The 24,260-nt window shown below is 42.9% G+C and overlaps 1 protein-coding gene across 2 annotated transcripts; it reads left to right on the plus strand.

The window, feature by feature from the left end:
• Positions 1–3,977: 3,977 nt before the first annotated feature.
• On the plus strand, positions 3,978–24,260 carry znf512 (zinc finger protein 512). Of its 2 annotated transcripts, XM_060042098.1 has the most exons (16): positions 3,978–4,288; positions 6,662–6,794; positions 8,108–8,172; positions 8,362–8,414; positions 11,618–12,198; positions 12,776–12,865; positions 13,207–13,329; positions 14,938–15,062; positions 15,286–15,372; positions 15,484–15,582; positions 16,113–16,280; positions 19,395–19,595; positions 19,869–19,970; positions 20,083–20,145; positions 20,720–20,818; positions 20,925–24,260. In XM_060042098.1, exons 2-16 carry the CDS (start codon positions 6,695–6,697, stop codon positions 21,759–21,761), a joined length of 2,793 nt encoding a protein of 930 aa, XP_059898081.1. In that variant the 5' UTR covers positions 3,978–4,288; positions 6,662–6,694; the 3' UTR covers positions 21,762–24,260. The 2 variants fall into 2 exon arrangements, with proteins under 2 accessions (XP_059898081.1, XP_059898082.1); XM_060042099.1 differs by lacking the exons at positions 3,978–4,288; positions 8,362–8,414 and having other exon boundaries at positions 6,721–6,794.

A 24,260-nucleotide genomic window follows, 5' to 3' on the forward strand; every position in this document is an offset into this window, starting at 1 on the left:
TAGGAGGAGTCATTTGCGTATCGTTTGTTCGTTCAGCCTGGTTTCCGGTAGCGGTAAATCGCATCCTGGAATGCACGCCATTGCGCGGTTATCAGCTGAGTCTGTCTGACTCAGTGGAGTAAGTGTTACCGGAAACTTGTTCGTTCGTTCAATCGAGTTTCCGGTGATTCGAATGGTGAACGAGACGAACGAGAGAAAGGAACCGGTTCGGTTAGTTTCAAACCGGTTCGGTTCGTTCGTCCTAAAGACTCGTTCATTCGAACCGGTTTGTTCGCGAACGAGTCAACACTAGTACATAGGAATGAATGGGAGCCATTTTGGAATCCATTGTCCATTTTATGATATGTCCATGGTATACCTATGCTAGGCTCGATGCGGCATTCTCCACCTCATCTTCTTTTTTTTGGTGGTCAACCAGTGCCACACAGTGGCCTTGAATATGTACTACAGCGTTTCTACATCTAGATCTTTTTTTGCAATGAGTCCATCTTTACGGAGAAATTCATGAAACACTGCCAAGGAAAACGGAGGGGAAAAGATAATTTTCGCTCCTGTGGACGGGGCCCTAGACTCTGGGATATCTGTTAGGGCTCTAGGATACAAATTATAAATCAATGAACAATATTTGGCCTTATTTTTGACAATCATCAAATGCATGACTGAAGCTTTGTTTGGATGTCGTGCAGTGATTAAAAGGTTATTTGATGTGGGAGACGGTCTGCGGTCTGTTTAGGCACCAGGTCGAGGTCAAAAGTCCAAGACCTGTTGGTCAGTCGTTATCATTGATCAGGTCAATGACCGACCATCAAATGGTTGCCATTTTTTGTTTGAAGTTTGAAACTTGGAAAATGGCTGTAAATAATCTGTTTCTTTCCTTCAATTGCAGAGATGAATATGTGACCCTGAATAGGCCCCGGAAAAAGGTGCTGCGTGCACACCCCCAACTTCCCTCTAATCTCCAAGGTTATCTGGCCGCCCTGGTCAAGACATCCACAAGGGAGGCGCAGATTATGGCAAGTTTAAAAAAAAAGGCAGGCCCTTTAGCCAGATGTGGGCGGCCGACTGGTGTTGGCTGCAGGACCTCCAGCAGCCTAGGCCATGGTGCAAAGGAACACCACATGGCCCTCCTGGAGCCGGCTGGTCTCTTTCCAGTTCAGAGCCTCGGCTTCACATGCGGACCGTACCACCAAAACACAACTCCTGTGGCATTTAGCTTTGTTTACAACACTAAAACATGTTGCTGGTCAGACAATACTCAGTTAGGCCTCTACGGAAACAAAGCAAGCCATTAACAACAAGTTTCATTTAAACAGCTTTAATCATTGGAATACAGAGCAATATGAAATGCATCCCGGTTATGATATCTGACATATAACACATGCACACAAACACACACACATGAATATATATATATATATATATATATATATATATATATATATATATATATATATATATTTGAGCTTGTTTAACTTAATGTATATCATTATTTTCTTATATGTAGTGGACAATTATTACAATGATACAGAATTTTTAAAAAGATTTATATAGATTAGTGATTCCATTGTTACGACGGTTATTCAGGGTTGTTGCATGACTGGCAACAACAGAAGGGACAGATACCTGTGGAGTAGAAGACAGGATGTACGCCATTCAGCATTTATACTGAAATTAAGTATAACGTCTTGTGTTTCGTCTGCTTCCTAAACTTCAAAGCATTGCTAACATTTTATCATTCTGAATCAACCATTACCCACAGTTCAATATGTATTATTCATGGATCTATTCATACATCCTACGACTCGCATTTAGATGAAATAACTGAATATTTTCATCGGTAATCTAATTGCTGTAAGGCCAGATATATCTTGGAAAGTATTGTGTACTTACACAGCCAGCATCTCGCCTGGGAAATAAAAAAGACATCATTAATGTTGAAGAATGAAATCCATGAATTCAATGTTTTGATAACTTAATGTACACATTACTGTTAAATAAGTAAATTAATTCATAAATTAATTTGGTTGGAATGGTTGGAATGATTTACAAGTGTATAACTAATGTATCATAATCGTTTACCTTCCAGGACGGTCGTCCAACCACATCCAGGACCTCTTGGAGTCCTCTTTTATTGTGACGACATTTGAGCAGGCGGTTTTCGTAGTACAGGAGGTCCACAGAGAGAATGGTGGAGGCATCGTTCTTTATTCCCGGGCCACGGTAGTCACAATGTTTAGGATCAAAGGTGTGATGCAGCAGCACCAGGATAACTGGCTTACCATCTGCAGGTTCTAAATCAAAAGGTAATTTGTTGAAGGCCAAGGAATTACTGCCAATTGTTGTACAATGTTGAAAGATGCTAACATAATGGAGCTTGATTTGTTTGATTTAAGCATGGATAGATCCTGTTTCGGTTTGATGGATGTGTTCAAACCTGGACATTTGTCTTGAGTCTCCTGGATGTCGATGCCAGGCCTGGTGCTGATCCGACAGAAGGCTAGGGTGAACTCACGTTCCTCCTTTGACACTTCAGTCTTGCCTTCCTTCTTGAGTTTGGTTGTAAATTCATTGGTCACAGCAGTGCCCCCATTGACAGTGTAAAACTTTCTCATGGTTCCGCCGCTAGAGATGTTATCTATGGTCAGAAATTACAGCAAAGAAAGACTAGGAGGCATACATATCTTCAACATACATATTGGTTTCACTATCACACAAATTAATTCTTGCAGTTTTACTGGTCACTTCCTTACCAGTCACACCTCGTGGAGCCGTTCTTAAACGAAGAGAAAAGAGAAGTATTAATGGAAGAGAACATCAATTCTACGTGGCAACAATGTTGTGACATGTAGGGATATGGACGCACGTTATTATGGATACATGAGTTGATCTCCCTTCTACTTAAGGCTATACAATATATAATTAAATATAACAATAAAAACCTCGCCTACTTTTTTACCACACGAAGCATTAATCTGCGTTTCAGTGTGTTTGTGATAACAACCAGACAAAGGCGGAGGAAATCGTTTGCGGTCCTTGGCACTCCCTTTAAAATGTTTTAAGTAGGCCTACATTAATGAAAACATTAATACGGACAAAACAGTCCTAAACATTGAGCCACTTACCCGACAGTTTCATACCATCTCTCTCCCATGATACTGCTTTGTCAAACTTTCGCTTTGCTTTAGCTTAAGCTTTAGGTTTCGCTTTTGATCGTGTGTGTGTGTGTGTGTGTGTGTGTGTGTGTGTGTGTGTGCGTGCGCGCGCGTGCGCGCGTGCGTGCGTGCGTGCGTGTGTGTGTGTGTGCGTGTGTGTGTGTGTGTGTGTGTGTGACCTATGGTCAGTTCCACAGCGCCCCCTATGGTCAGAACCACAGAGCCCCCTACGGTCAATACCACAGCGCCCCCTATGGTCAGTACCACAGCGCCCCCCTAAGGACAGTACCACAGCGCCCCCCGACGGTCAGTACCACAGCGCCCCCCTACGGACAGTACCACAGCGCCCCCCTACGGTCAGTACCATGGCCCCCACGGAGAGTACCACACTGCCCCCATACCGCCCCCCTCTCCCAGGGAGAGGATCCTACAGGGAGATACAACCCTGTCACTGAAACTGCGGTCCTAGAAGTGCGGTCCAGAAACGGTCTCTGATGCAGGATCCAAGATCACACCTGGTCCAGACCCAGTCAAGCACAGAGCCGGTCCAGACCCGATCCAGACCCGGTCCAGGCCAGCACAGGCCCCGGTCCAGACCAAGTCCAGATCCGGTCACGACCCGCACAGGCCCCGCCCCCTGGAGTCCCAGTCCAGAGCAGGCCCCGCCCCCTGGATCCCAGTCCAGAGCAGGCCCCATCCCCTGGAGCCCTGGTCCAGAGCAGCACAGGCCCCGGCGAGACCAGACCCGGTCCAGAGCAGCACAGGCCCCGCCCCATGGTCCAGACCACCAGGACCCGCCCACCCGGTCCAGACAAGGCCCCGCCCTCCCGGTCCATACCAGGCCCCGCCCCCGGAGCCGCGGGTCCCACATCCTTATTTGCGCTCCGCACACGGAGGGCGTTTCAACCAACCGAGGGATGTCGCGAATGGCCGTTCTGAGTGATCTGTAGAGGACTTATTGTGGCGTTTGTCTGCGTTTCGTCATTTACAGATTCTGACCGAGATTACTCTTTCTGCGGCGGGTTTTCCTCGAGTAGGCCCGCGTTCCCCCACCGTGCCTCGGATCAGAGCCGGGGTGCAGGCCGAGGAGGAGGACTAGCTCGGGGAGACATGGAGGCCAACCCTGCAGAGGGAGGGTACGTATGCTACAGTCTGGGAGAAAGATCTGAGATCAACAGTCCGCAAATACAAAGAGGACTGAGAAGGCTGCAGGTTGCAGGGCTCGGCTCCGCAGAGCACCGTGCTCTGTTCTCGGTCGAAAGGGGAAAGCAACTATTTTTTTTGTGCGGCTATGCAGAGTGATACGATGGTGGTTGCTTTTTAAGCGATATGCACAGCCTTATGGATTTCATTTGTTGATCCATGATCACCGCTATTTTCTACTTTTAAAATCTATTATCTTATTATCCATATCTATAATGTTAAACCCTAGCTGTAACCAACCAGGTGGGGTTCAATCCCATGGATCTGTAATCCATCTTCGCTTCATAAAACAAACACATTTATTATGCATTTATTAATATATTCACATTTTACTCTTATGAATATCTAATGTTATTTTGTACGTTATATAATATTGTTATTTAGAGCGTTTTGTGCAGTTGCAACTTTGTGTGACCATTTCAGTTTTTGCAGGAGTTTTGTGGGCCTACTGGGAGGTGAGAGAGAACCAAGGACTATGATCATGTGTCCTCAGATAGATTATAAAATATTATTTCTTGGCATTTAAACGATTTCAAACACAAACTACGAAGCAGTTATTTGCATGTTGTAAAATAAACAATGCGACTCCTCTTTTTAAAAGCGAGATCCCATGGTATATTTCTGAAATGCTATATTAGTTAAGTAGGCTGTTAATTAGGGTAAATATTAGGAAGGCAAACAAACAATTATCCTTAAACGTCTCACTCTGAAATGATTCCCTGAATAAATCAGGGAGCGTCGGGTTGTGATTGTGCCATCATTTCAGGGAGCATGGCATCAAGTTCAAGAAATGGTTCACGAAGATTACTTATTAGTACTATCATGAAGAGTACTTTAGCACTGTCATGAATGTATCATGAAGGGTACTATTAGGGCTGTCATGTATGTATCATGAAGAGTACTATAGTACTGTCATGAATGTATCATGAAGAGTACTATTATTACTGTCATGAATGTTAGATGAAGAGTACTATTACTACTTTCATGAATGTAAGAGTACTTTTAGTAGTCCACTAGCATGCATCATGAAGTGTACTATTACTACTGTCATGTATGTATATTGAAGAGTACTATTAGTAGTCCACTATCATGAATGCATGATGAAGAGTACTATAAGTACTGTACTGAGTGGATCATGAAGAGTACTATTAGTACCGTCATGAATGTATCATGTTAGCACTACTAACACTATCATGAATGGATCACAAAGAGCACCAGTAGTACTATCAAGAAAGGGTACTATTAGTTCTATCATAAAGAGTACTCTTAGTAGTATCATAATGAGTACTATTAGTACTACAATGAATTGATCACAAAGAGCACCATAAGTACTACATTTACATTTACATTTAGGGCATTTAGCAGACGCTTATATCCAAAGCGACTTACATCAGTTAATACGTATAAGTACTATCATGAAAGATACGGTTGGTACTGTCATAAATGGATAATGTAAGGTACTTTTCCTGCTATGATGAGAAGATCATGAAGCATACTATTGATTATATCTTAAAGAGACAGAGCAAGATCCACAAATTATTCGCAATATCAATTTGAATCACAAATACGTTTCAGATGCACTGACAATTATTTCTTATTTGACATTCATGGAAAACAGGTACAACTCGATTGATATATTGTGTTTATATCTTTGCAAAAAAACGTAAAATGCATGTATACAATTTGTAACTGTTGGTAAAGAAGAACCAAATGAACTTGTTAAACATTCAACAATCGGTCACATCTGTGGTGAATGAACAAACATGTGTGTCTATACTATGAGATGGTCTGATGTCGGAGTGTGTCTATACTATCAGGTGGTCTGATGTAGGAGTGGGTATACTATGAGGTGGTCAGATGTAGTAGTGTGGGTATACTATGAGGTGGTCTGATGTAGGAGTGGGTATACTATGAGGTGGTCAGATGTAGGATTGTGGGTATACTATCAGGTTGTCTGATGTAGGAGTGTGGGTATACTATCAGGTTGTCTGATGTAGGAGTGTGGGTATATTATGAGGTACTGTGATGATGAATTTGGTAGTCACAAAGTTATATGGAGCAATATTGAGTCATAGAGTTTAATGCTGTTATCATTTGATTGTGAGAACCAATCTGATGATCCAACCCAACAGAAGTCTCACGTGTACCTTGTGTATACTATTTATGTATGTAAATTAATGAAACCTCCACAAACGTTTTAGATTTGTGAATATGGCAAAATACCAGCAGAGTTATTATAATGAGTTGGCTGGAAGGATGGTTATATTACTGTGGTCAGTTGTCAGAGTGTTTGTGTGTGTTCCCAGCATTTATCTGTGAGGTGAACCGAAGCTCCAACAATGGACCACTCACACATCGGTGGGGACATGTCCCCTCCGTATGCGCCAAGGAAGAGGAAGTCGGGCCAGGCTCAGCCCAAGGGCGGTGTGCCATGTCCAGGTAAACAGCCCTGCATGTGATCATAACTTAGTTCTATTTATTGATTCTAAATGGTACAAAATATCATTTTGGTGCCTCTGACAAATCTTTCAAACATCTGTTAAAATATGGCTTAAATGTTTTAATGCAAATTAGTTTGCATTAAACTAATTTGTTCTTTAGGTCAATTTGTTCTTTGCATTCACGTGACGGGCATGTTGGCAAACTTAAGATGGCAGGCAGGAAGTGAAGAACGTCAAGCAGCAGTACTCTTTTTAGGTAAACAGTGTTCAAATAATCAAGAAAGATACCAGAAGGAAACATATAAATATATTGGAACCGATCCATATCGTTTAAAAAAATAATAAATGTTCAAATGATATTAACGATTTACACACTATAGTCAGTAGATGATGGAAGTTTCCTTGTACTGCAAACCTTGTACTATAATGGAGATAATTTAATGGTTTACTGGTGGTTAGTGAGGTCCCCCCTTCACTTTAGGCGTCTTTGAGTGTTATTAATTATTATTATTCTTCATGTTTAACCTCTGTTTTCCTTTTATTCCTAGTCTGTTTTACATCGTTTTGAATGATGACTATATGCTCTGTAAGGTGACCTTGGGTGTCTTGAAAGGCGCCTCTAAATTAAATGTATTATTATTATTATTATTATAAACTGAAATCGTTTGCCTGGAGGAACATACGTTTTTAGTTTGAGGCTGGGTTCACAAATTGGGATCAAAAGAACTAACGGACAACTGTCGTCAGATTTCGCCAGGGTGAGTGGTTTTAGTTTTCAAGTAAATTACCTCCAAGTCCTGCGCTTAGGATGGAATGAACCAATGACTGTAGGCGTTGTTTTAAGGTGAATACAACGGTTGGTCATGAAGGTTTAGAGCAGTGCTGAGCGGCTGTTTGCAGCGCTGGCGGGAACGCTCTCATTGGAAACACGAACCACTTGAGTTCCCGTTATGACACACTTTTCTGGATGTTGGTTATGAATTATGATCCCTGTTACTAGATAGCATAGTATCCTACACCAACATGCTTGGACACACCATCAACCTCCAAGAAACATATCTTTACTTGTATCCAGTGTCTGTCTATCCATTGTTTGTCAATCCAGTGTCTGTCCATCCAGTGTCTGTCCATCTAGTTTCTATCCATCCAGCGTCTATACATCAAGTGTCTGTCCATCCAGTGTCTGTACATCCAGTGTCTGTACATCCAGCGTATGTACATGGGACCAGACAACACCTTCTGCCCTCCTTGTTGTAGTTGTGTGTTCATTCATTTATTTAAGACTGTGTGTAACAAAACCCTTTCATTTAGTTGTAACAGTGGTTCAACGACTGCCAGACAGAGCCTTTGAGTTGAGCGTCCTTGGACATTCAAAGGTAAGAATCAAGCCATCTATACAGACCTGTTAATAGCAAACATAAGTTGTTAACAACAATGGTATCGATGCATATGAGAAACACCTCTTTTGTTGATGGTGTTTGTGTCCCTTTTCTAATACTGCCAATCTGTGACCATCATGCACGTGGCTGGGTTTTACTCTACGGTTATGTACTTGAATATTTTAGAGTGACGAGGCCCAAGACGCTCATAAAATGAAAAGGACTTATGGTAGGAAGAGGTGAGTGACTTATTTAACCACATTATTCGCTGAAATCGTTGTAATTTCATGGACATTTCACAGATTTATACACTTTAAACCAAGGCATTATTTGGTAATACTAATGATTAGTTATGATAACCTGATTAGTTATGTTAACTTCATTCACCACTCTGAGCTATAGTTACCAGAGTATTGAGTCTGCGGTCTTACCTTTTGGTCTAGTGTTAGTGTCTGCAGTCTTACCTTTGGTCTAGTGCAGGGGTGGCCAACCTGCGGCTCTTTGCCTCGTTTCGTGCGGCTCTTCAGTTCACATCAAATTTTGTGTTAAATATATATATATATATTTTTTTTTTTTAGATATATTTTTTTATCTTTTTTTTTTTTGTATGTGTGTGCATGTTCGCAAACGTTTTAATTGATGACGCAAAATAACGTTCACAAATGTTTGGTGTTGATGCAACATAAAATGGCCTGCTCAGCTTGGAGGAGCTGTCACGATAAAATTGTACCGGGGGCGAAAATTGTACCGGCCTACGTCATCAGTTGTTGACAAATTCCAATCCTGCCTGGCAACAGACGACGCGATCGTTTGTTGCCTGGCAACGGGCGATCACGTCGAATGACGTAGGAAGGTTCTTGAACATTCGCAAACTTTCATGCTCGTTCATTGCACTCCTTCATTGAGCGTGACAAGACAGGTTTTTGAAACCTGCTTTAAACACTCAGTTTACTAGCTAAATTCGATTAAACAATTCAATACAATACAAATATAAAGTAAAAACAAGTGTTATCTAGCGATCCGTTATCTGTATTATGTTATTTGGTGTTCGGCAACATAAGCGCGAATGGTTTTTGAAACGTGCTTTAAACACTCAGTTTACTAACTAAATTTGATTAAACAATTCAATACAATACAAATATAAAGTAAAAACAAGTGTTATCTAGCGATCCGTTATCTGTATTATTTTATTTCGTCTTTGGAAACATGAGCCGAATGTTTTTTGAAACCTGCCCGGCAACGGACAACCCAATCAAATTAGTTGTAAAATTCTCAACAACTGATGACGTAGGCCGGTACAATTTTCGCCCCCGGTACAATTTTAACGTGACAGAGCTCCTTCCCATGAGTAAACAATTTGCGTCAAGTAGGCTACGCTCCAAAAATGGCAGGTAAAAAATTCGTTTTTGACAGAGTGGGAGAGTTTATATTTTTTTGTTGAACGTAATGGGAAGCCATTCTGCCTTATATGCCAGGTGTCATTAGCGCAATTCAAGGCTTCAAATCTTCAGCGCCACTTCAGCTCACTCCACGCTAACTTCGACCAGGAATTTCGGAAAGGGACTGAACTTCGCAAGCACAAGTTAATCGCTTTGAAAAGGCAGGCAGAAAAGCAGACACAGATGTTCCAAAAATCTACGATGCACTCAGAGACCCTAACGCTGGCATCTTATCAACTGGCTTGGAACATTGCACGAGCTAAAAAGCCATACAATGAAGGGGAGTTTGTAAAAAAAATGCCTCAGTGACGTTGTTAAAATCTTGTCTCCTGAAAACGACAAACTAAAACTAATGGTGTCAGACGTCCAACTGTCCCGCCACACTGTTGAACGCAGAATATCGGACATTAACACGGCTATTGAATCGCAGTTGCACTCCGATCTTCAAGAATGCGAATATTTTAGTGTCGCATTGGACGAGTCTTGCGACATTCAGGACAAGCCACAGTTGGCAATATTTGCACGGTCGGTGTCATATCAGAGAAGAACTCCTTGACATTGTGCCATTGAAGGAACGAACCCGTGGAATAGATGTAAAAGAAGCGATGATGGCTGCATTTGCGAAAGTGTGAATAGTGAGTGAGTGAATAAGGAACGATTTCGAACACAGCTCATGTACCACAGCTGTGACCCGGAAATGGTGCAGCGGGGTGTGATGTCATTTCGCCGTGCGAGCAGACCGGTAGGTTTCGAGCCCCTCCCCTCTCCTCTCGCAGCAGTGAGTGAATACGGCAGGTCAGCGCTACATAGTATGTTTTCCACCGGTGCCAGTTAATTTCAATTACAATTTGCGGGGCTTTTTAAGTTGAAAAAATAGCTACCACAGCGCTTTTAAAAATAAATAAATAAAAAATTAATAAATAAAAATTAATTATTAAAATATAATTATCGCCTTTTTATCGGCTACTTGAGACGATCGACGATGGAATCCATCTATCGTCGATAGTCGATAGAATCGACTATCGGCCCATCCCAAATGTTCATGTGTACCCGTGTGTATGATGTGGCTCTTTGCAGTAACACAGTAAAAAATGTGGCTCTTAGTCTCTGACTGGTTGGCCACCCCTGGTCTAGTGTTAGTGTCTTAGCGTGGGTCTAGCGGTGTTAACAGCTGGACCGGGGAACACCTCTTCAACTGCATTAATTGGGCTTTTGGGTTTCCGTTAACACCATTAAACTTTTACTCAGTTTGACAAGATCAATAAGCATTTGGAACAATCCAGTTCTTGGGCCTCATTTATCAACCGTACTTTTTACAGATTTGTGCGTAAGGAGTGCTTACGAACACTGCCACACAAAGTATGGAATTGACCTAAATGTACTTATGCATAGGTATTTAAAATATAAGCACAGCTCTATAAGCACAGCACTGCCGATATTACAAGCAAAAAGTAAAATATTAAGAGTGCCAACATATGCATTATGCAATCAAAATCCACATATGTCCCGTGTTTCCTTTAAGTAGAAAAAAATATTAAATTACTCCTTAGTCTAATTTTATACAGACAAATTGGTGTCAAACCGTATAAAATAATTGTTTGAAATGTAGTGCAATGGCTTATCTTGCGTTATTGGAAGACTTGGAAACAATGCTCTCTTACCTTAACTCACTAACCCCACTGGAGTGACAGGCAGGCCCTTAACCTTACCTAAACTCACTAACCCCACTTTAATGACCAGTCCTTAACCTTACCTTAACCTTGCTCGCTCACTAACCACACTGTAGTGAAAGGCTGTTACAGATGGCATTACATACGTACATGATGTTAACGGTTGTTACGTTGCTTTTTACATGGATAGTTACAGGCTGTTCTGTAATGTTCTTACATGATGAGTACATTATGTTACAGGCTGTTGCATTACTTATTTCACACTGACTGGAGCTGTTCCAAGGACAGTGTAATGTAAAGGGCCACCCCTCCATGTTTCTCTCCACCGTCCAGGTTTGAGGACCCCCAGGGCGTCCCGGGGGGCCCACTGGAGTACCCCACCACCAGCTGCTCTGTGATGTCTTCAGGCCCCCTGGCCAACGGCTCGGACATGGGCTCTGTAGCCCAGCCCGCTGCCAGGCTGCCACCAAGGCTGGTAGCCAAGGACGCCTGGCCTACGGCCCTGGAGCCGGGCAGGATGAGGCCCCAGCCTCAGGCCCAGCCCTGGAACCCCAGTCGGGAGAGGCTCTCTGAGGCCCAGAGCTGGGCTGCGGGTCGAGAGCGGCCCCAGGAGCAGCTCTGGAGTTCCAGCAGAGACCGATCGGGACACCCGGGGCAAGACCAGAGCTGGATCCCAGGAAGAGAGCGAGGCCACACCGAACAGGCATGGGCCAGCGGGCGGGAGAGGGGCCCCGAACAGGCCTGGAGCTCTGGGAGGGACCGAGCCCAGGATCAGGCTTGGAACCCGGGGCGTGAGCCTGGACGGGACAGACCCCTCTCTGGGAACGGGCAGGCCTGGGGTGCTGGGCGCAGCCAGGACCAGGCCTGGGGCTCAGCCGCCAGGGACCGAGGAGAAGCACAAGTCTGGAGACCTGGTAGGCACACACATTGTCTATTAGAAATTGAATAAATATAGACGTGTGTGTGTGTGTGTGTGTGTGTGTGTGTGTGTGTGTGTGTGTGTGTGTGTGTGTGTGTGTGTGTGTGTGTGTGTGTGTGTGTGTGTGTGTGTGTGTGTGTGTGTGTGTGTGTGTGCTGTGTTTCCACTAATTTACACTTATTGAAAGTCAGCTTTAACCAGTATTTTATTCAGTTCATGTGTTACACCCACATCTCTGCTGGAAACAGTTTATTTTCCTTTCTTATTTTACTGTTGTAGAGCTAATGTGATACGCTTCTAAACACAGATTTTAATGTTAGTTCATGTTACAGCCTCTCAACAATGCATGACTGCGTAAATGAGAAGGCTTTTGACAATTTAACGATATATCCTGCTCCAAAGCTTTGCCGACATCAACATAAAGTATTTTTAAGACGTTGTTAAGATTACTTCAAAAGTGATTTTCGACTGTTAATGATTTGCTTGACTAGTGCTTGTATACACAAGTACACGTGTGCAGTGTGCGCTCAGAAAAAATACAATTAATCAACCATTTTGTGTACTTTTTCAAGACTTGCCTTTAAAGAAGAGCCAGAGAGTCGAAGTTGAGAGGAATCAGCCGGTAATCACCTATCAACAGGCCCCAGAAAACAAAACCTCTGGTAAGTAAGACTTTATATAGTATAAAAACACTTCTAGCAAGTTCCTTAAAAATATGCAAAGTTCTCTTGCATTGAAGGAAGCAGCTGAATCAATAAATTCATACACAAGTACACAAAGTATCGCAGTTTGCAGCATGCATCCACATGGAGCGCATTGAGTTTTACATATCTTCTAAAATTAACCAAAGTACCGCTGGTCCCCTTACCAACGTATCGACTGCATCCTTCTTCACTAGCAGGACCCGAATAGCTCAGTGTAGTGCAGGTCTGGGTATTAGTAAAAACAGGAACACTAATCTACTATGAGTCAACCTTTTGTCTCCCTGTGTGACGTGCTGTAGGTTCAGACTCGGTGGACGTAAGAGACCTCCAGAGCAACGCAGAGCACAACGCGGCCCGGCCCAGCGAGGAGCCCAGACCGCTGCTCCCCCCCTCCAGGAAGGAGCTCCCTTCCTACCCTCCAGGTGAAAGACACTGTGGCTCAGGAGGTAGAGCAAAGGTCATGGTAACCGCTAGGTTGTTAGTTCGATCCCCGGTGTCATGGTGTCTCTGAGTAAGACACCTCACCCTAACTGGCTGTCGCCTAATATTGTTGACTTCACTTCCGTCGTTGTGTGAATGTTAGGCATATTGTAAAGCGCTTTGAGTGGACACTGGTTAGAAAAGCGCTGTGTAAATGCTGTCCATTTACACAGGCCAGGGGAGGAGGACATGCTGCTGTTGATGGGACCTAGCTAAAACCTCATGGATTGCTTATGATGCACTGCCTCTCATAGCTACAGAATTATATCATACCAATCGTTTGGCACCCCTGTGTTCCAAACCAAAGACTGTAGAGGTAGGTTTTCAGCTTTGCTTTGAATAGCTCGACAGTCAGCTTCCCTGATAAAGGCTTCCCTGACTGAAGCTTTTCAAAAACAGTCCTCTCACTGCCATGCATTCACTGACAGACCTACACCGTGGTATGAATGGACCCGTTTCAATTGTTTAATACACATAATGAGAAATATTTATTAGATTGGTTACGAAGGATCTAAATATTTGTTTCGCAACTCACCATACGTTTCAATGGCACCAGGGTAAGACACCAATAAGTTATCTGATACCAATTTCGAATTAATCATGTTTAATTAATGATCTGACTGCAAATATAAAGTTTACTATCTAAGAAAGCACAAACTTAATTATTGGGACATCAGATTACTACATACCATGTAAAATGTTTTCATGGTAAAACCCATGTGTTTACAACCCATTACATGGGTTGTAAACAGCTGCCTCAAATTCAGTGTTGTGCCTGCTGCCAATAAAACTGCTGCAGTTACACCCATTATCAAAGAAAATTGTTCTGACCCCACATCTCTACTAAACTATCGCCCTATCTCCAACCTCCCCTTCATGGCCAAGATACTGGAAAGAGCGGTGGCCTCACAACTGTACACCTTTCACAACCACCACGATCTGCATGAGCCCTTTCAATCTGGCTTCTGCTCCTGTCACAGCACAGAGACTGCCCTTCTATGTGTAGTTAACAACCTCCTAATGTCTGCTGACTCTGGTTCACTTAACATTCTCATTCTTCTTGACCTTAGTGATACCATCAACTAAAATGTCTTAATCTCCATCTGTCTGCTATTGGTATTTCTGGAACAGCCCTCAAATATGGAAGAAAATTGGAAAACTAAGGAAATGGTGAATTCAGTGAGAATACTGCTGTTGGTAGCAAAAGCGTCCCTAATGCTGGGAGTAGACAACCATTGACAGTGATTATGTTTCATTCAATTTCTCAGATCAAACTGCTGTAATTTGCTACATTTTAGCCCAGCCCATTACAGCCAACTGTCCCAGAGGTAGCTGTTCTGTCTGTGTTCAGGGACTGTGCCTTCAGTGCTGGGAGTAGTTGACCATCGCTTGGTGCTGGGCGGACTCTCCCACTTGCGATGTCACCAAGTCTAAGGATAGGGCAGATTTGAAACGTGCTGCAATGACTGATCCCACTCACACCTGGTGGTAGAATAAGGGCCCTTAACAGTATCCCAGTTACTGAATCCTATTGTCTGTTGGATGGACAGGCAGCCAAGAGGAGCGCTGGCAACTGCATATCGTGGCCAAAGGAAGAGTGACCTGTCCCAAGTGCAAGAGTGTCAGCAGGAAGACCGTAGAGGGCTTGAAGAAACACATGGAGAACTGCCGCCTGGTGGGTATTGGTCAAAGCACCAATATATTGTCCATAGAATGTAAGCTTGTATACCACCAAGGGAGGGTCCCTTGGAGGTATAATGACTCTGGGAGTTTAGGTTAGCCTAACTGCTCATTCTACTAGTTAAGTATGAGCATATCAGCGGGTTATGGGATTTTCAGCAACTGGGTGTAAAGACAATTTAGTTGTAAAGAAGTAAACTCTTGTGTGACGTTTGCAGCAACCGTTCAGCTGTCCACACTGTGGGAAACAACTCAAGTCTTCAACTGGGATGAAGTACCACGTCATGGCCGACCATAGCAACTTGGTAAGAATATTCACACATGTTTCACCAACTTGTAAGACTATTCATTTGTGTTTAATTTCGTCAAGTCAGTTATTTGTTGCAAAATTTGGGCTGCATTTTCTCCCTCTCTAGCCCTCTCTGGACGATTCCCAAGGCTTGGACGAACGTGCTGTCAAAGAAAAACTGCGCAAAATTCTGAAGAGACTTGGAAAGTTAAAGTGTTCCCGCGAGGTAAGGCTGTGACAGTGCATCAAGCAAGTTTGCCATTTGATTTTTGAAAAATATGAAGTCATGCCGCATTAAGTTTAACTGGTATTGCAGGTAACTCACACACACCACCAGTTAAATAGGCTGGGAAAGGGCTGTTCAAAATCAACGCAACCAAGACATGCAATGGCATACAACTTTTTTAACCATATTCAACCAAGATGTTCATATATTTCACAATTCTTATCATAATTGAACTTTTAAGTGTTGTGGTTAATACGTTAAGGATGCAGACATTCATTCAGAGTTAACTTCAACAAAAAAGCATTTCTGTGTATTTCAACTTGTCTATGAGATCACATTTGTATAAATCTAAATATTAAGATAAAAAAAGATATGGCAATCTAAGATAATTTCCAACTGTAACTTCAGACTGTGACTAAGGTCAAGATAAGCGCGTGTGACATTTGTTTTGTTGAGTCCTTGTTATCACTCTTCAGTTCCATTTTTTGAGTATAATGGTGTCTGGTATCTTTTCCTCTTCTCTTTGATAGGGCTGCACTTCAGGCTTCACTAGCATCATGGGCTATGTGTACCACATGAAGAAGTGTGGTAAGCAGGAGTCTGAGCTGGAGAAGATGCTGCTCAACTGCTCTCACTGCGGGAAGGCCTACAAGTCAAAGGCCGGTCTGGAGTACCACCTCAAGTCAGAGCATGCCCCCGTAAGTCTCACATTGGACGTGTACTAGGGCTGCTTGATAATGGGAAAAATCATAATCATGATTATTTTGGTCAATATTGAAATCACGATTATTCAAACAATTATTTTTGAGTTTGAAAACATGTTGTATTAATTCAGCATGTCTCTCCCAAAAGAAACTTTGGAACAGAGAACTTTGAAATTTCGCCTAACAAAAATGCACAAAATGGTCAAATAGAAAATGTTCCTATCTAAAATAATAGAGATATGTATCCAGCTGTTCTGCCCTTTGTATGAAACATCATAAAAAAATAATAATTAATTATGTTAATTTTGTGATAGTTTTACGCTAAAATCAAAATCGCGATCAAAATTCGATTAATCACCCAGCCCTAACATGTACCAGTCTTATGTTTTACAAGTCTTATGTTAGACCAGTCTAATGTTGGACATGTACCAGTCTTATTTTGGTCATATATCTGTCTTATGTTGGACATGTACTAGTCTGATGTTTGACGACCAGTCTTTTGTTGTATCAGTCTTACGTTGGACATTTACCAGTCTTATGTTGTACCAGTCTTATGATGGACACAAAACAGTCTTATGATGGAAATATACCAGTCTTATGTTGGGCATGTACCAGTCTTATGTTGTACCAGTCTTATGTTGTACTAGCCTTAGTTTGGACATGTACAAGTCTTACGTTGGACCAGTCTTATGATGGACATGTTCCCGTCTTATGTTGGACATTTATTACTCTTGTGTTAGATATACACTAGTCTTATGTTGGACATGTGCTTTTTGAAAGGACCTGTCACCTTACGCAGTGCACTGTTACGTCATTTTTTAACAACAGATATTTAATAGTTAAAGGAAAGTGGAGAAAATGATTAACTAAAGAGAATACTAACGATATACTTGATCAAAGATTTACCTTGTGACAAAGACATATTTTTTTATGTTTCCCTATCACATTGTAATTTGTCCTCTCGCTTAAAGGGACACTGTGTAGGAATTACTCCCATCTAGTCGTCAAATTATATATTGCATTCAAACAAATAGTGCTCGCTTTTACAAATGGAAGTCGCAACCTGGTTGCAACTACGGTAGGCAGTATATGCCAAGAAGCTTTGACAACATGGCATCCAATACTACCTCATCAAGTTTTCTTTCGGTGATGAGGTACGTTATTTCAAACAAACTTCAAACTCTATTGAATCATTAGTGTGAGCATGTAATGAGTAATTATTACTCCTTGAGCAAGATAGTGAATTGTGTTGCCATGTTTATATTGTCTTTATTGGTAACTTTACTATGTCGTAGTCTAACCTATAGCATCAGTTAACAACTTGACACACAACAAACACACATTTTTTACTAGTGCTTAGATTGCTCTTCAACGCATGAACTATGTGTAATAATTAATTAATTAATAGTAATTAATTAGTAGTCAAACATTCATTGTCAGAGATCATCACCATTAGGGGATTCAATGGTAGGGTGAGGAAGAGGACAGAGAGGCAGTGGATTGGTTGGAGGTAGTAGCTAGTAGGCATGAAATGCAACCCTTATTCAATCAAACATAGCCTATGCTGCTATCCACCAATGAGACTGTTTAGGCTTTAACTTGTTCTAACATGTTATACCGTTATGCTGCCTGTATAATGAATTACACAACCAAGCAATGAGAAATGCATGTAATTCAGACAGTATCATTGATTTACTTGTCGCGAGAACTTCAGCGTCCCTTTGAAAAACGTAATAGTTCATTAGCTCTTTAAACCTTTGTAACTTTTCCGGTCTTTTGGCGACGAGGATTCCTTCTCCTGTGGCGTGGCATCAGTATGATCTTGCATTATGAATGAAAGTGCAGCGCAGGCTTTCAAGTTCGCCGTGGCAGTGACAAGTGTGTCTCGCTGAGCTCCTTCTACGTTCGGTTTCAGTCACACTTGCTTTGAGCGAAAATGCGTTTAGCCTGTTAGTACCACCTAGTGCTTTATGTCCCTCTCGACCTTTATAGTTTTTCATAGTCCGGAATAACATGGATGCCTCCTTAGGACTTATCCGTTCAAGTCCGATTATTGGCAGAGGTGATTTTACAGCAATGAGGACATATTTATGAATGAAGACCTTGATTTTAGCTAATGCATTACTTAAAATGCTACAGTGTCCCTTTTAAGCATCATAATTTTTCAATCGAAGACAGTGATTCTGCCCATATTTTATTATTAAGGTCAAACTGATCCAGTGGTTCATTCCCCCAAGAGGATGAAATGCATGTCCGTCCACAGTGCCACACTCTTAAAGGTCACTGTCTGTGGGGACCCCAAACTGTTTTTAGGTGGCCTGCTTCAACAGTTTGATATTTGATACCCGTGTGAGCACCGCCCCCCCCTCCAATAGATGCCCCCAATAGATAGACTCATGTTTACACACATCCCTGCTTCTCGTGATGATATTGTCCTTCTCATTAATGTGTCGCCCTCCATTTTCACATTAGTTATTTAATTTGAAATAACGTCTAATGTTATTATACCCCCATCTCGACACGGTCCCGATGATCAGCCATTGAATGATCCAGCTCTTCTGTAATCCAGCTCAAAGCTATGGGCACAACGATCCCATGATCAATAACAATTCTGGATAAATATTGATCATACAGGGTTGGCTAGCTATTAGTTATATGACACTTAACAACCATCAAAATGTTATAGTCTGCAGGTACGTCAGGCGCTGATATGCATCCCCAAGTTCACTCAACTGCATGGGTCTACAAAAATATCAAGACAATGCAATTGCTTATTGAAAAATAAAGGGCGACACGTTGATTAGAACAACAATATCAGTCATGTGTGTGTCATACAGATTAAATATCTAAATACTGCAGGTGCACCTAGAAATTTGGTTAGGTGTGGAAAATCTGCTCAGAAGTGTTAAAAAATTATATTCCCCTTTAGATCTCAAACAGAACTAGTATAAATACGTCTGTCCCCCTCCCTGGACTAGGTCTCTAAGCAGTATGAATACGGTCTGTCCTCCACCCTGGACCAGGTCTCTCAGCAGTATGAATACGGTCTGTCCTCCACCCTGGACCAGGTCTCTCAGCAGTATGAATACGGTCTGTCCTCCTCCCTAGGTGCCCCAGCAGCAGGAGGAGGAAGAGGAGGCCCTTAAAGCCCAGAGCGAGGCCGACCCAGAGCTCACGGCCAGCGGCCGGGTGCAGCGGGCCTCGGCCCAGGTGGCCAACTTCCACCTGGCCGAGATCGCCCACAACGACCTGCCCAAAGACTGGCCCAAGAGGAAGTTCCAGTCGGACCTCGTGCCAGACGACAAAAAGGCAAGAGATGTTGTTGTTCTGTACATTTTCTTCAGTGTAGGTGAAGCATAGCTTTTCTTCATGGTCTGTAACAGAGACTTGGTCATAGAGAACAAACAAGGACAAGAACCAACCCTATAACACTTAGTGAGTTGATGACATTATTGATCATAGATCATTGAGAAAGAGAGAGATTCCCTCTCACTATCAGTTTTTCTTCTTTCTACAAGTAGACCTAAAAGATGAACACTTCTTGATGACATAATCTCTAAATTATGTCTCTCCTCTGACTAGCTGAAGTACGCCCGTCCAGGTCTGCCTGCCTTCAGCCAGGAGGTCCTCAGGAAGTGGAAGAACGAGGTGAAGCTGCAGAGGAAGGTCCAGTGCCCCAACCAGGTCCTCATTATTGATATCACAGTCACATGATGTGGAAATGTTTCAGTTCATGATCAGATGCTCTATGAAGATGATATTGTAAAGGTTGATCTCTTGGATTCTTCCCATGCAGGGCTGTGGCTGCACCTACACCAGTGTCTCTGGCCTGAAGGCCCACCTGGGACTCTGCACTAAGGTAGGAACACATTGATCTCCAACACAAGAGCCCACACAAAACTGGGCACAAACTCTCTCTGCTCAGCATATATAGAATATACACAACTATAATATGTTTTAAAATCCATGGTTAGATGTTCCCTCTCACATGTATTTAAGCTGGCAAGTTATAACAGCCCTTAATAAAGGCAAGCTGTGGTTTTGTAGAGAGACTACTGTGTTTGTACTGAGTCCCTACTCTGGTGACGATCAAGTCTCTACTCTGTTGACGACTGAGTCTCTACTCTGGTGACGACTGAGTCTCTACTGAGTCTACTCAGTAGGGGGCAACTATTGTGTCTACTGGTGACTACTGAGTTTCTACTCTGGGGGCGACTGAGTTGTTCTCTTCTCTGGGGGAGACTGAGTCTCTACACTGGGGTGACAGAGTCTCTACTCTAGTGGCTACTAGGTTTCTACTCTGGGGCTACTGAGTCTACTCTGGTGGCGACTGACAGAGTCTCTACTCTGAAACAACTGAGTCTCTTCTCTGGGGGCAACTGAGTCTCTACTCAAGTGGCTGCTGAGTGGTTCCTCTTCTGCTCTTCCTACAGGGTGACTTTGAGGCGGGGAAATACCGTTGTTTGATCTGCGGCAAGGAGTTCAATTCCGAGAGTGGAGTCAAGTATCACATCAACTCTGTTCATTCACAGGTAAAGACGGCAGTCCTCTTATTCTTCTCTAGATGTAACATGCACACACGGTTAGGTCTTAACTGCGTTGGTCTGACTGGTCACTCCCCTGCTGTTGCTTGAACAGGAATGGTTTGTGACGAACAAGAAAGCATCAAAGAAGTTTGAAAAGTACCTTCGGAGTCGGCCCAAGGAGATGGTGCATGGAGTGGACCAGCACATCATCGAGCAGTACCACCAGCATCACATGAACCACCACCACCTCCACCACCACCACCTGCAGCACCACCAGCAGCAGCAGCACCATCAACACCACCAGCACGATCAGCAGCTCCAGCAGATCCAGCACCAACCCTTACAGCAGCCTCTGCAGCCCCTGCATCACCTGCAGCACCAGGCCCACCTCCTGCACGCGTTGGAGCACCAGCAGCACCACCACCACAGCCACAGTGTTCCCCAGATGGAGCCGCAGCTCAGCCAGGAGGTGCAGCAGCAGCAGCAGCAGCCACCGCCACCACTCCTCCACTACACCCCGCTGGAGCCGCCCGCGGGCTCCATGTGGGTGGAGGTGGAGCGGAGGGAGGTGGTGGCCGGGGGCGGGCCGGGGGCAGAGCTGACCCAGGTGGAGATGGTGAGTGTAGACAAACCCCGGCCGATGGACGGAGGAGCGGGGAGCGGGGGCTCAGAGTGCAAGCGGAGAGAGAAGGCGGAGCGGGGCAAGGCGGAGAGCAGGAGGAAGGATTGCTTCGCTTACGGAGGAGGAGGAGGAGGGGGGGGGGGGGGAGTGGCTGTGGGCGGGAGCAGCAGCAGTAGTAGCAGCAGCAGCAGCAATACGGGCAGCTCGTCCAGCGAATCAGAGCTGGAGCAGCAGGAGAGGCAGAGACAGATCGACCAGTGGAACCTGAAGAGGCCTGGGAACATGGAGGTCCACCACGAGGCTGCTAAACGCCAGAGGAACACCTAAAGAACTGTACCTTATTGTACAACAAGAGGTCAAATAATGGTCTTACTTATATGTGAAATGTCTTGCCATTGTCTTATTTCAACTGTAACTCTGATCAAGCTATTTCATATATGACCTGTTTCTCATCTTGGAATTTTGTTGTTTTTTAATTTGAAAACAACAGGAGACATACACAAGAGGGTAGCTTGCCATGAGACCGGGCTTTGGACACCGCAAAGTATCTACAGGAAGTACCGTAGCTTACGGTTAAACCTAATTGAATGTCGCCGTGTGTGTATTGCACCAGTTGGCATGAACCAAAAATTCCGTTATCATGGCCTCGTGCACAGGGCATTCAGAGATGGGCCATTCGTCGCGCACCACCGGAAATTTTGTAGGTCGAAAAAGCAGACTGCGCCAACTGCCTTCCTGTTGTGGTGATACGGTGACCAATAATGCCACGGTCATGCATGTATGATCCGAGCACTTCACCAACAGCTATATATTTAGCTTTCGTTTGAAACTAAACAACTTGGACTTTTTACTTTTTTACTCATACCAGATCATAATTTAACCCTGAGATACTCTAGTATCACAATGAGTAAAACATATCGATAGTCCTCCTCTATAGCTAATCCCCTCCTTCTTACTCCTCTCATGTTGTCATCACTTCTTACTCCTCATGTTGTCATCACTTCTTACTCCTCATGTTGTCATCACTTCTTACTCCTCATGTTGTCATCACTTCTTACTCCTCATGTTGTCATCACTTCTTACTCCTCATGTTGTCATCACTTCTTACTCCTCATGTTGTCATCACTTCTTACTCCTCATGTTGTCATCACTTTTTACTCCTCATGTTGTCATCACTTCTTACTCCTCATGTTGTCATCACTTATTACTCCTCATGTTATCATCACTTCTTACTCCTCATGTTTTCATCACTTCTTACTCCTCATGTTGTCATCACTTTTTACTCCTCATGTTGTCATCACTTCTTACTCCTCATGTTATCATCACTTCTTACTCCTCATGTTGTCATCACTTCTTACTCCTCATGTTGTCATCACTTCTTACTCCTCATGTTGTCATTGCTCCAGTGGTGACCTGAGGAGGAGTTAAAGGGTTCCATGCATGGCAGCATGCAGCACCTTCACTCTATTCTGCCCACACAAAGATTTGAAGAGGTCTCCTACCCTGGCACTGAGGTTGATCCTCAAGAAAGAATGAGTGACATGCCAACACGCATTAAAGAAGGAGCAGTTGAGAAAGGGACTCCTGTCTATATGTGCCGTCCTGACAGGAGGACTCCCTTGGACTAAACTCCACGTGTATTTAACCAATAGCATGTCATGTTTTATGTACTCTGCATTTTCTATATTTGATATAGTGGCGTACGCTCCTGGATGGTTGTCTGCTGTATGTTTGTGCCGCTTTATTTTCAAAATGTGTTCTATGTACAGTTCGGATGGACGAAGAAGCAATTATCCTTTGTTAAATTTGTTACCATGTTTGTTCAGTTCATTTATTGATGTTTTGTTCTTTATCTCGTGTTGATATAATCCCTGTTAGTGCTCTTCCATGTAATCATCTTTAGACTAAATATTAGAGACATTTATATACTTTTTGAGTTGTATGTTAATTAGCCCATTGATCAAATGATGATCCCTGTAAATCAGTTCTAATGATATATATGTTGAGAATAGGTACTAATCTGTGTTCAAGTGCATTTCAAAGTCCTTCCCTCAGATGGCGTATGTGGCATCTGTATCAAGTTCAGCTTGGACTACTGTCCAGTTACCATACATAGAACCACTGACTGAAAAGATAACATTTCTGTTGAGGCCAAGACCAAAAGTGATAACATCATAAATGCACTTCCAACTGAGTGGCACAAAGAAAAGCCCTTGCTTCTTGACTAAAAGAGATCTCAAGACGCATCTTTGAGGCAAACTTCAAAATCAGATTTTTTTTCTATTTCCAGTGCAAGGCAAAAATGACAAATATTTAAGGCATTTGTTGGAATCTAATATTCTGGGAAGGATAATTAAATATATATTGGCGATATGAAAATTATTTTAGGTGTGTCCTATATTTTACTTACTGTAATTCTGATATCTCGTATCTCTTTTACTCCCTTATCTAAAGGGTGCTACGTGTTGAAATATTAAGGTCTCAAAAGTACTGTAGTACCATTCCAACTCATAGCACACACTAATAGAGCCGTACCTCTGATTTCTAAGGTCTAAAAAAAGATTAGACTTCAAGTACATGTTAAGTCTAGGCCAGGTAAAGTGAATAGCTACATTTGTAAAGTTAACATTTTTAGTATCACCACGTTCTCTATTTTGTTGGGCATAGTTTGTATTCCATGGAAAAAGGCGTTGTCTCTCAGCCTGCGTTAATAGCCTATATATTGAACGCATTACTTGTTAGGCCTTCTTGTTTTTCTAGAAGTAATGTGCTGCTATTTCTTAGTACCAGCTAATACTAAATAAAGCATTACCATTCATGGTCAAA

Source organism: Gadus macrocephalus, chromosome 21 (assembly GCF_031168955.1).
Source record: "Gadus macrocephalus chromosome 21, ASM3116895v1".
Classification (NCBI taxonomy): Eukaryota; Metazoa; Chordata; class Actinopteri; order Gadiformes; family Gadidae; genus Gadus; species Gadus macrocephalus.

Bases quoted from the DNA above. Each gene is read 5' to 3' on its own strand.
- znf512 (XM_060042098.1), top strand. From the start codon at position 6,695: ATGGACCACTCACACATCGGTGGGGACATGTCCCCTCCGTATGCGCCA. The intron at 15,063-15,285 runs GTGGGTATTGGT...TGACGTTTGCAG, and splicing joins ACATGGAGAACTGCCGCCTG to CAACCGTTCAGCTGTCCACA. The intron at 16,281-19,394 runs GTAAGTCTCACA...CCTCCTCCCTAG, and splicing joins TCAAGTCAGAGCATGCCCCC to GTGCCCCAGCAGCAGGAGGA.